Here is an 11,687-nt window from a genome sequence, read left to right as displayed (position 1 = left end):
TTGAGGTGTTTCTTCATTTTTAATATGGACCACCCCAAGGTAACATATCTTAATCCAGTTCACATATAGCACTTTGTGGATATGATGTTCAGAGATCCAATGATGTCAAATAACCTATTCAAAATCATACATATAACACAAATAAAGATTAATAGGTTAACAATTAATTTCTATATTAATCATCAAAAACATAGATTCAAATATCAATATAAGGACCATTTTTCCCACCCTGTGAGTCCTAAAAATCAAGTTTTAGGTAGGTTTCCAGGTTTGCCTTCAAACAGGGGGGGTAACAAACATGGTTTTTGGGGAAAGCTATCTGTCTGTCTGACAGATAGACCACTTTTAAATTTTATATGTCATCAATTGGAAAATCATCTGGAGCCATTCTCTGCCAGTTGTGGTGTGGCTGATATAGACTCCACGGGAGTGGGACAGTGTTTTTTCCTGTGTTTTCCCAAAAATGGGGTGACTGCGCCTGCGCCAGTTTGGAGCTGTGGGCTTGAAGGCAAGCTGGACTACTACCCAGGATTCCCGCTTCAGTACCAACATCCTCCGGAAGAAGGAACTGCGTATACGAACCCCAAGATCCGTTTCTAGATCTTTCCAAGGGGGGGGACTGCGCGTGCGCAATCCCAGACTTGGAATTTATAAAAGGGGCAACGGCAAGGTGCCACGCACACGCACACCACCTGAGCAGCAGGAGTCACCACCTGCGGCACCCATTTTCAAGATGTCGGCAGATGAACCAGCAGTAAGTGTTCTCTTTTCCTTTATTCCTTTACTTTTCCTGTTGCTTGGCTATAGTGGTGTAATGTTCTCTTATCATTAGCTGGCGCCGCTTGGTGAAGACGAGAGACCTGAACAAGCACCCGATCACCACGCGAGGCGATCAGTGAGGTAGGTATCATTGATCTCAAGAGGTCTCCTTTAACTTTCGTGGTTGTTAAGGTTTTCCTTTTGTTGCTGTTCCACTTCCAGCTTCATGATACCTGCTGCGGGGGCAGAGAGAGAGAGAGCTGGCGCTGCCCACAGCGAAGGTGTTGAAGAGGTTGATTGGGGGTGTCTGAGAATGTTAATTCGTTTACTGTTAGTGGTTGCAATTTTTGGTGCTCTTTTTATGTTGGGCTTTTTGCTGTACTGTTACTACTACGATTGTTGTATATAAGCTGTTTTCACTTTTTTGTTTGTTTGTTTTGTGTGTTGTTAGTTATTGTTAGTCTAGTTAATATATGTTTTACAATAAAGTTCAGTTTCACAGTTCATCAGGAGGTCTCTTGTTCACTTCTATGGTGGATCTGTAAGCAAAGGCGGGAAGTTTGCGGAGGCGGGGGGGGAAGGGGAAACTGCCACGCGGTTTGGCTGACAAAAGCCAATAGTCTCTATAGCAAACAGAACAGTTAAAAATGGCAAAGTTATATGATTTTAACAGTTACGCATTCAGTTTGCCGTACAAATCTGATATGTTTAACCCCATCGGGTGAAGTCACAGTGACCGCTTGCATTCGAGTCACTACGCTTTGGATTAATTGAATTACGCACGGTATAACACAAGGCAAAAACATTAAGGCTGCTAACCCACATAGCAAATAAAATAAAAGCCGTTTTATCCATGGTGTTCCTGGTAGCCAGGACCACAAATCACCATCCCAGCCATCCCAGCCATTCCATGTCTGAGTGGGGACATGGGCTAGTTTTCTAATGTCTGAGGTCAGTTGTAGAACCACCTCACCAACATCACTGATTTTTAAACAACAATTAGAAATATTTAGCTTCCCACATACTCCTCCCTCTTCAGCCAACAAATAATCCAAAACCATGCGGTGTTGCAGGATCGCAGTGCGCATCTCACGAGACTGTTGATTCAAGAGATCTATAGCATCAGCAGTTTTGTTGGTAATGATTTCCAAAACTGCCTGCAAACGAATTATGCGGTTCAGGTTATAAATTGGTTCCCGGGCCCCTGTTATCAGGTCATTAGGATTCCAGGTGGCCGGGCCATAATGCTGTATTATCCTTTCGGGAGGCCACTCATTTTTCCCCCATTTTTGTGTTCCACCTATTTCAATCTCGATAGCTCGCTTATTGCGTGCAACATCTTCGTCACCCAGATTATCATACAGTTTCACTCCTAGTCGGGGACTCTCTGTTTCTGGAAGCAGGAAAAATAGAGGCCGGATAATTCCAATATAACAAACCCCTGACCAGTTTGCTGGTAGTATTTTGTAGGCAGTGTGTCCACAGATCCAGTAATGTCCTTTTCTGGCTCTGACCCCTCCAGCAAACGGTCCAGCTGCAGTCCGTAGATGTTGCAAGTAAGTTGTATTATAGTCTCCTAAAGGGCTAAAGAAGGTGGTGTTACGTTTTCCCAGCTGACTATATGTTTGCCCAGTGCAGTACCAAGCACCCGTGTCTTTTTTCCACTCACAAGTTTGAATATAACCTCGGCCGTTGGGCCACCAAGCGTCAAAGGATTCATTTTTATTTGACCAAAATCCACCAAAACTCTTACTGCGTCCGGCTTTATTAACCCACATCCATATGCTAAGACTAACATCTTTGTTAATTAACTTATATGTGAGTGTCCACTGACATCTGCTTTCCCCCACACTGACTCCTCCATTTTGGGTGCGATTTAAGCAGTATCTTTAAATATATATCTAATTAATAATATTTTATTATTATTATATATTAAATATGTTCATTATATATATTATTATATATATATAAAATATATATAATAATATCTTTAAACATATGGCAGGGAATTGAATTGGCCATGTTTTGGAATCGTCCCAAGTGGTGTTATTGACCTCTCTGTAGTTGCTCATGATTTGTCCTGGCGTGAGGGGCATGGAGGTCCATGGCCTGCTTGATAGTCCTAGAGGTCCTCCACACACCCACCAATGGCTTAAGTTAAAAGCTTCACTCACAGATTTTGCTAACAAAAATAAACTCATTACTGTCAAAGGAATTCTGAAGGTAGGGGGGGGGGGGGATGAGCTGGCCTGTCTTCCCCACCTCGGACAAATCCCCAGAGCAATATAATTGAGAGAAAAACAGTGTTTACAAACATCTTCACTGATAGGTTTTATTACTTCCTCTGCAGGTGTGTCGGGTTCTGGTCTGGTGCTTTCTTCCTCCTACAAAACAGAACTCGCTTCTCGGGTGAGAGAAAGAGGAAGAGGAAAAAAAAAAAAAGAAAAAGAAAAAGCAGCCATGAGGCGCAAGGGGGGGGGACTTCTGTTTGCCTCGGGTGAGAGAAAGAGGAGAGAGAGGGGGAAAAAAAAAAAAAAAAGGAAAAAGCGACCGAGAGGCGCGAGGTGGGGGGGGCGCCTCTGTTTGCTTAGGTGGTTGTCAGTTTGTCTAAAATGAAGGAATTATCCATCGGGTGTTAATTTTATGTTCCTTCCCAGAGGCATCTCTTGCCTTCCATGCATATATGTTCAGAGGGCTAGTGAGTACCAGTGGTACAGTTCCGATGGTGGGTAGCTCGACCAAAACAGGTTGTCCTGGAAAATGGGAAGGGTTTTGTTTGTGGTCGGGGCCCGAGATGGCAGGTACCAAGGAGGGGGGTTTTGGACAAAAAGCCGTGAGTCTAGGGCACCCGTTTATTCCCCACCGGTCGTTTACTCGTCGAACAGCATCCCACAATCGATTGGCCCAATTTGCCTCTTGGGGTTTCAGAAATCGCTATGCCCAAAAGATTTGTTGGAAAAGGGCCTATTGCAACCTTAGTGTGCACTGGATCTTCCTCCCCGGGCAACCATAATGTTACTGAGGCCATAGATACTGATTGGGTTTTTCCCAAAGCATTTAAAATAATAAGGTTTTTTGACAAAGTCAAAATTCCACATTGCTCCACCTCAGTTTGCATCAGTGCAGTGATTTGTGCTCCTGTATCAATTAAAAAGGTTACTGGTTTTTTCTGTGGCCCTACAGCCACTGTAATCAATAAATCTCCTCTCATATTTAAGGTGAGTTGTTTTATAAACATCCACCCTCCGTTTCCCCCCCCACCTTCGGGGAACGGAGGAACTAGTTTCCCATCACCCTCTTTTCTGCATCAGTTTCTTCCCTAAGGTCTATCAAAGGTGGGGCACTAGGGGTTGTTCCAAAATTGACTTTTCGCCCTGACCATGTTTGTACGAGTTTCCCCAATTTCTGGGTTGGAAGCCCATCCATTAAATCTCGGGGAATGCCTGTCTGGAGCCCCAGTTGCCACCATTCCTGACGGCTAAGGGGTCTCCCTCTCCCAGAATCAGTAAGTCGGATCGACTTAGAGTCGGGACTTTTCTTGACCAGTGCTGGCCGCCCTTCACCTTTTTCTGCGGCTCGTACAGCTCTGGTTTCGGTTCTTTGCCCGAATCCACCAACGGGACCATATTTTCTCCCAAAATTTATGAGTTCTTGTGCTACTTCCCCCCATGTCCACACTTTCCTCCCTGTTCTTCTGTGATCGGGGGTCACTTCCCTCCAGAGCACCAGTAAGTCTATCTGCTACAGGGGTACTTTGTATCTTCCCCTGTAGCTGGATCCCAATGGGTTTCAGGGAGTCAGGAAGTCCTCGAATTAGAGGAGTCATCCGTTCGGGATCCACAGGCATCATCATTGGAGAGCCCTGGTTAGGTTTGAGCTCTCTATCATACATCATTTGCAAACAAGCAGCCTTTTGCACACTCTCTACCAGTTGATCCACTGTGCCTGTGATGGCTAGGGGGTCCTCTCTCTCCAAAGGGTTCAGCCCCCCAGCCCAATATGCTGCCCTCTGTGTCAAAGACCATGGGGCCCGATAATTATCGGTAGTTAAAAATGCGCCCGGACCCCAATATCCTTCTGCTTCCCTTTCTGACAACAAGATTCCATCCCCCCCTGACAACAACACTCTCCAAACATACTCTGTTTCCGATTCCTTTGGAGTCCTTGCAAAATCCTTCCTTAATTTTGCCAACTCAGTTGCTGTAAACGGAACCTCTTTAGTAATAACTTGGGGACGGTTGTCGGTTTCCCCCTCATACACATATTCAGTTTTAACTAGGGGATACATGTGAGGAGGATTCTCTACAATTTCTTTTGCTTTTTGCAAGTCCTCCTGAGGATAGATTTGTCTGATCCCCTTCTCTTCTAACTTCAATTCCACCTCTCCACATGAGTCATTCTCTCTCCACAATTCTTCCTTCAAAGTTTCCTTTAGCAAAACATTCCGGTGTTTCTCTTCCTCTAACAACTGCTGGGTATCTTTTAATTGTTCTCGTAAGGATTCAACTGCCAGTTTCAAAGAGTCTATCAGGGTATTATCTTGACACAATCTCTGCCTCCTATCTTCTATAGCTGCTGCCAGACTTGCTCCTAAAACAGCACAAACTATAGATTTTCCCTTCCCGGGCCTAAGTTTAGAGCCCTTCTGTAATATCATGATCCTATCCACTATACTCTGCGGTTGGAACCAATGATTTTTTGCCCATTCTTGTCCTTGGAGGGATGGGCGAGCATGATAATTTTCCAAAAGGTCATCCCCCCATACACTCTCAGGAGGCCACAACTTTCAAATTTCACTTATTTCACCAAGAGGGGTTATTTCGTCCTGAGAGGGACACACCTTAAATTTCTACCACAATTCCCCCCATACACTCTCAGGAGGCCACAACTTTCAAATTTCAGTTATTTTCACCAAGAGGGGTTATTTCGTCCTGAGAGGGACACACCTTAAATTTCTATCACAATTCCCCTCATACACTCTCAGGAGGACACACCTTTCAAATTTCTCACAAAAAAAAAAAAAAGACTCGTTTTTCGCCCAATTCTGTCGCTTCGTCCTTCTCCGGCTGTTTTCCTCGCGGACAAACAGAACCGCGGATCCGGACTCCACACTCGCTTCGTACCAATGTACGTCTCAGTCACACACGCACACACTAGAGTCTCTAATAAAGCAACTGGACACTTTCTGTTTCTCCGAGAATCCTGCCGACTACGCCAATTAAATAATGTCGCGCTCCGATTTCGGGTGGGAGGAAGGCCCCCTTGCGTTCTAGCTGACCTCAGACGAGTCTGGGAGGCTAGGGGCGGCTAGACCAACCTAGAATCATAGAATCATAGAATCATAGAATCACATGGTTGGATGGGACCTATAAGATCATCTAGTCCAACCGTCTTCCCACTACCATTGCTGCCACAGCTACTAAACCATATCCTGTAGCTTCTCATCAAGCCGCCTCTTGAACACTGCCAGGGACGGCGACTCCACCACCTCCCTGGGCAGGCCGTTCCAGTGCCTTACCACTCTTTGAGAGAAAAAGTTTTTCCTCAAGTCCAATCTAAACCTCCTCTGGTACAACTTGTGGCCATTTCCTCGGGTTCTGCTTGTTGCCTGGAAGAAGAGGCCAAACCCCTGCTCATCACAACCTGCCTTCAGGAAGCTATAGAGTGCAATGAGATCTCCCCTGAGCCTCCTCTTCCTCAGACTAAACAATCCCAACTCTCTCAGCCGCTCCTCATAAGACTTGTGCTCCAGACCCCTCACCAGCCTTGTTGCCCTTCTCTGGACACGTTCCAGGGCTTCAATGTCTTTCTTGTAGTGAGGGGCCCAAAACTGAACACAATACTCAAGGTGCGGCCTCACCAGTGCCGAATACAGGGGGATGATTACCTCCCTGCTCCTGCTGGCCACACTATTTCTAATGCAGGCCAGGATGCCGTTGGCCCTCTTGGCCACCTGGGCACACTGTCGGCTCATGTTCAGCTGAGCATCAACCAACACCCCCAGGTCCCTTTCCTCTTCACAGTCCTCCAGCCACTCAGCTCCGAGCCTATAGCTCGGAGCTCCCTTCACTGACAAGGGGAAACAATCTAGCAGATCAAGAAGCAAAACAAGCGGCTTTAATGATCTTCAAGGAAAAGAAAGATAGAAAGTTTCCTTGCAAGGATTGTTGGAAGAGCACACTTCATTGTAGCTGTGTGAATCCTAATTATCAGTTTTGTTGTGTGCATGGGGAAAAGTACCACCTGTGCAGCTTCACTGTGCAGGAGAAAGACAAGTTAGTCCGAATGGGGGCAAGGGAAGTCAAATCTGGAGAATGGGAACTTCCTGATGGACAAGAGGTCATTTCAAAAACTATGGCTATAAGAATCATGCGCAAGTACCATGAAAACACCCACTGGGGGGGGGGGTTCAAGCACTAGTAGATCAATTTGCCATAAAATATGCTTGCATTGGGGTATATAATATAGCAAAAAGAATAATTGGAGATTGCCTAATTTGCCAAAAAGTGAACAAGCACCAATTAAGAGAAAGACCATTAGGGGGAAGAGATTTGGCTCACCGACCCTTCGCCAAAATTCAGATAGAAAGTAGGCAGGTATAGATATTTGTTGGTAATAATAGATCATTTAACACACTTTGTAGAAGCATTTCCAACAGTCAGGGCCACTGCCCAAACGGTGACAAAACTATTGCTTGAAAATGTGATACCTAGGTATGGCTCTATTGAAACTATTGACTCTGATAGGGGACCACATTTTGCTTCAAAAATCATAAAAGAAGTTTTTACTGCTTTGGGGACCAAGTGGGAATATCATACACCCTGGCACCCCCAGAGTCTGGGAAAAATAGAGCGGGTAAACGGTGAAATAAAGAAACAACTGACCAAAATAATGATGGAGACCAAATTATCTTGGGTGAAATGCCTTCCCTTAGCCTCACTAACTCCCTGCTGGGAAGGGCCTTATCTTGTTTTACTTACTACAGAAACCGCCATCCAGACTGCTGAACGGGGGTGGACCCATGCCAGCTGGGTAAAAGGACCCATCTCCGAGGAGCAGTGGGAGAGCTCTGGAGACCCGAATACCTTGAAATTAAAACCGCGAAGAAAAAGAGAGACTAATAAATTGAACTGAGCAATGAATATGTATCGGTAAGGCGGAGATGCTTTGCTTGTTATCCTTTTTTTTTCAGAAGAACGACACTTGGAGACCTGGAAAATACATGGATACATAAGGACTATATTGAAATCAGAATTGTAGTTGTAATTGTAATTTTCATTATATATGATCCTTTAAGGAAAGTGATGTGTCACATAGTTCATATTTGCCCTAGTCATCTTAACTGACCCAATTTGGCCTATTTAAGCAGGATCATGCTAGTGACCGGTAAAAGCATTTTGCACCATGCATTGCAATAAACAGAGATTGGGTGATAAGACAAGGAGGCGCCCCTGAAGACTACGACTGCTGCCAAGAAGATAATAAACCTCACTGCTCTAAGCAAAAGAGTAGGCGAAGGAGGCAGAGGCGTAACACGGTGGGGATTAATATACAACCTCCTCTATCATGAGAGCTCGGACTCTTTTGACCCAACTCTGACATTCGGAGAGAGAAATCATTCGGTCACTCCCGCAGCAGAAACTTGGAATTAAAATTAAGGAGACAAGGATCATGGGGCCAGCACTTTCCTTCATTCTGAATTTGTTTTGGATAATAATGATCCTACCAGAAAAGGGAAGTGGAAACCCTCACCAACCTTTTAAATGGAGCTTAAGTAGATGGGAAGACCAACAGGTAATTCAGACCGTAATCACATCCGGAGCTCCTAACTTTAATGTAACGGTAGGAAGCTTAAGCCCATACTGGTGTAGTAAAAAGGTAACAGATTACTATATGTGTTCTTCATCTAATCCAGGGAAAGGATATTGCAATAGTTCCAATCAGTACTATTGCACATACTGGGGTTGTGAGACCATAACAGGGGGAAGTTGGAACCCACCTTTCCCCGATAAGAATCTGAAAGTAATCTGGGGACCATTAGGATGTAAAGCCCCAACCAAGATATAATTAAATAGACACAGGATGTGGTGGAACCCCTGGTGGGGGAATTTGCCAATATATAAATATAACAATACCAAATCCAGGAGACACCTCATGGTTAGTGGGAAAGACTTGGGGAATAAGACTATCTGTGGCCAGAAGAGATCCTGGGAGTCTAATTCTTACAAAAAAAAGGAAGTATTCCTGAATGATCCATTACCAATAGGTCCCAACCAGGTACTGACTGATAATTGGGATGAGAAAATAGAGGATGATATAACGATGGTTCCTTTGATAAATAATACCTAAACCACCCAAACACCTGACAAAAATTTTGAGGATAATTCCCTTTGGAAACTGATGCAAGCCAGTTATCTGGTATTAAACCACACAAACCCAAATATGACAAAACATTGCTGATTGTGTTACGATATTAGACCTCCCTTCTATGAGGCAATAGGCATCCACTCAAAGGCGAAAAGGGTAAATGGTTCAAACCCAATACAATGTTTATGGGATTCTGAAGGTCAAAAACCAGGCCTGACGATGCAATATGTATCGGGACAAGGGAGGTGTATTGGGAATGTACCCCCAGAGAAAAATAAATTATGCAAGATAAAAGCTTCCCTAAAAGGGAAGCCCCCTGCTGATTGGCTAATACCAGCCCGTAACACCAAATGGATCTGCTCCAAAACTGGAATCACTCCCTGTTTATCTCTTAAATTGTTCAACGAATATGAGGAATATTGCATCCAAGTGATGATAATCCCCCGGATCATATACCACCCTGGGGAATTTGTGCATAATAACCAGAATACCCAGAGTCACCACTTACAAAAACGAGAACCATTCACCTTTACGGCTTTGCCAGTAGCCACTTTGATAGCTGTAGGAGCAACAGGTGCAGGCACAGGAATAACATCATTGGTCCAACAAAATCAGAAATTTCAATCACTTAGAATAGCAGTAGACGAAGACTTGGTAAGAATTGAAAAATCAATAACTGCCTTGGAAAAATCTGTTAGATCATTATCAGAGGTGGTGCTACAAAACCGAAGGGGGTTAGATTTAATGTTTTTACAACAAGGTGGGCTATGTACTGCCTTGGGAGAACAATGGTGTGTATATGCTGATCACACAGGGGTTGTAAGGGATACTATGACAAAACTTCGGGAAGGCCTAGAAAAACGAAAACGAGAACAAGAAATGCAACAAAGCTGGTACGAGTCCTGGTTTAACTACTCTCCTTGGCTTACCACATTACTATCTACCATTGCAGGACCCTTGATTATATTGATACTGGTATTAACTTTTGGACCCTGTATATTCAATAGAGTAGTTACAATTGTAAAAAAACAGATTAGAAGCAGCTCATTTGATGTTTATAAGAGCCAAGTATAAACCTTTGGGAGAAATACCGGAGGTGGAGGAGACTCTCATTTTGAGCCAGCAGGCGCTTAAGCGATTTGATGAACAAAATGGTGAAAAGAAAAAGGGGGGATTGTGATAAACTGTGAACTGTTTGTTCATCAAGCCTTGTCAGAACAATGGAAATTTACATAAAGTATGCAAGGTTGGCCACAGGCATCCGGCTATGTAAAAACGGCATGCAGGACTGCGAAAGGAGGGGGGGGCGCTCATGAAGACGAAGGGTATAAAACCAGTAACTTTCTAACCATATAGTTTGAAGAAGCAATTAGTGGGAGGGGGAAGTATGTTTTCATGAGGAGTGAGAAACAGTCTCACATTATCTCGAGGGAGTGATTAAGAGGAGCAAGGATTCGAAAATAGGATGGCATCCATCACATAAATCTCCTTGCTCAAGGAAAACGGGTGGTTAACAAGGACATGAATCGGCTCAGACTGATAAGGACACTGCCAACTTGTAGGATCAGCACATTCCAGGCAAAGGTGAAAAGTACACCATGAAGAAGACCTACGGCCTTCCTCCCAAAAGACCCCCGAAGACCCTCGCCCACAAATCCTGGGAGAATTTGCGCAAGCGCGAAGGACTGATAAGCTAATTAACATTAGCTGATAAGCTAATTAACGAAGTGAGAGTAGGCGGGTTTAGGTAATGAATATGTATAAGCGTCAGCGAAATATTAATTGTTTTACTGTATAAGAATGAGACGGTGTGCTACCTCGGCGCACGCCGTTGGTGGAGCAGGAGACTCCCCGGCCGCCCAGCGCTGTTTTGCTTACTGGTCGCTTGCTTTAATAAACCAAATTTTTAATTGGCCAATCTCTGTCATTTAATTGGACAAAGAGGACAGATAAACTATAACACAGTGTCGTGGTTTTGTTAGTGAGGGGGGGCCTAAGGTGGTAGCTTCTGTAGGAAACTGCTAGAAGTCTCTCCCCTTTGTTCAGTGGACTCGGCCGGGCCTAGGGCAGACCTGCTGCTGGCCAAGGCCGAGCCGATTGGTAGCAGAATGTCTCGTGATAACGCCTCTGCGATAATGTATTTAAGAAGGGGAAAACATAAAAAAAAAGAGAGAGGAGAGAAGATGTGAAGAAGCTGAGCAGGGGCAGAGGCGCAGAGGGGGAGGCGCAGGCCTCATGGGCCTTGCAGGCCTCACCCTCTGACCTCTCGCCAGGCAGCCGACTGGGCCCGACTCGGTCCAGCCCAGCTGCAAGAAGTGGAGAGGAGATGAGAAGTGAATAAGATGTAAAAAAGATCCTGAGAGACATCTACCAGCCTGTTGTGAGGAACGGCTGCAGACACCAAGGTCAGTTCAGAAGGAGGGGGAGGAGTAATGGGGCTCCTGGCCAAGATTCCCCTGCAGCCTGTGGTGACGACCATGGTGGAGCAGGTTGTCCCCCTGCAGCCCATGGAGGTCCACGGAGGAGCAGAGATCCACTTGGAGCCCGTGAAGGACCCCGTA

At 44.9% G+C, this 11,687-nt stretch overlaps 1 protein-coding gene across 1 annotated transcript in view; it reads right to left on the bottom strand.

Moving 5' to 3' along the window:
- Nucleotides 1-4,038: 4,038 nt before the first annotated feature.
- The window catches only part of LOC147596695 (uncharacterized), a 28,160-nt gene continuing 20,511 nt past the window's right edge, over nt 4,039-11,687 (bottom strand). Inside the window, 2 exon segments of the mRNA XM_086769609.1 lie at nt 4,039-4,471; nt 4,473-5,527. Of these exon segments, the coding sequence (XP_086625735.1) occupies nt 4,039-4,471; nt 4,473-5,527 (1,488 nt within the window).

The sequence above is a fragment of the Chlamydotis macqueenii genome, chromosome W, assembly GCF_036417535.1.
Source record: "Chlamydotis macqueenii isolate bChlMac1 chromosome W, bChlMac1.mat, whole genome shotgun sequence".
Classification (NCBI taxonomy): Eukaryota; Metazoa; Chordata; class Aves; order Otidiformes; family Otididae; genus Chlamydotis; species Chlamydotis macqueenii.
Note: the sequence above shows the minus strand (reverse complement) of the source record. Positions and strands in the feature narration are given on the sequence as shown.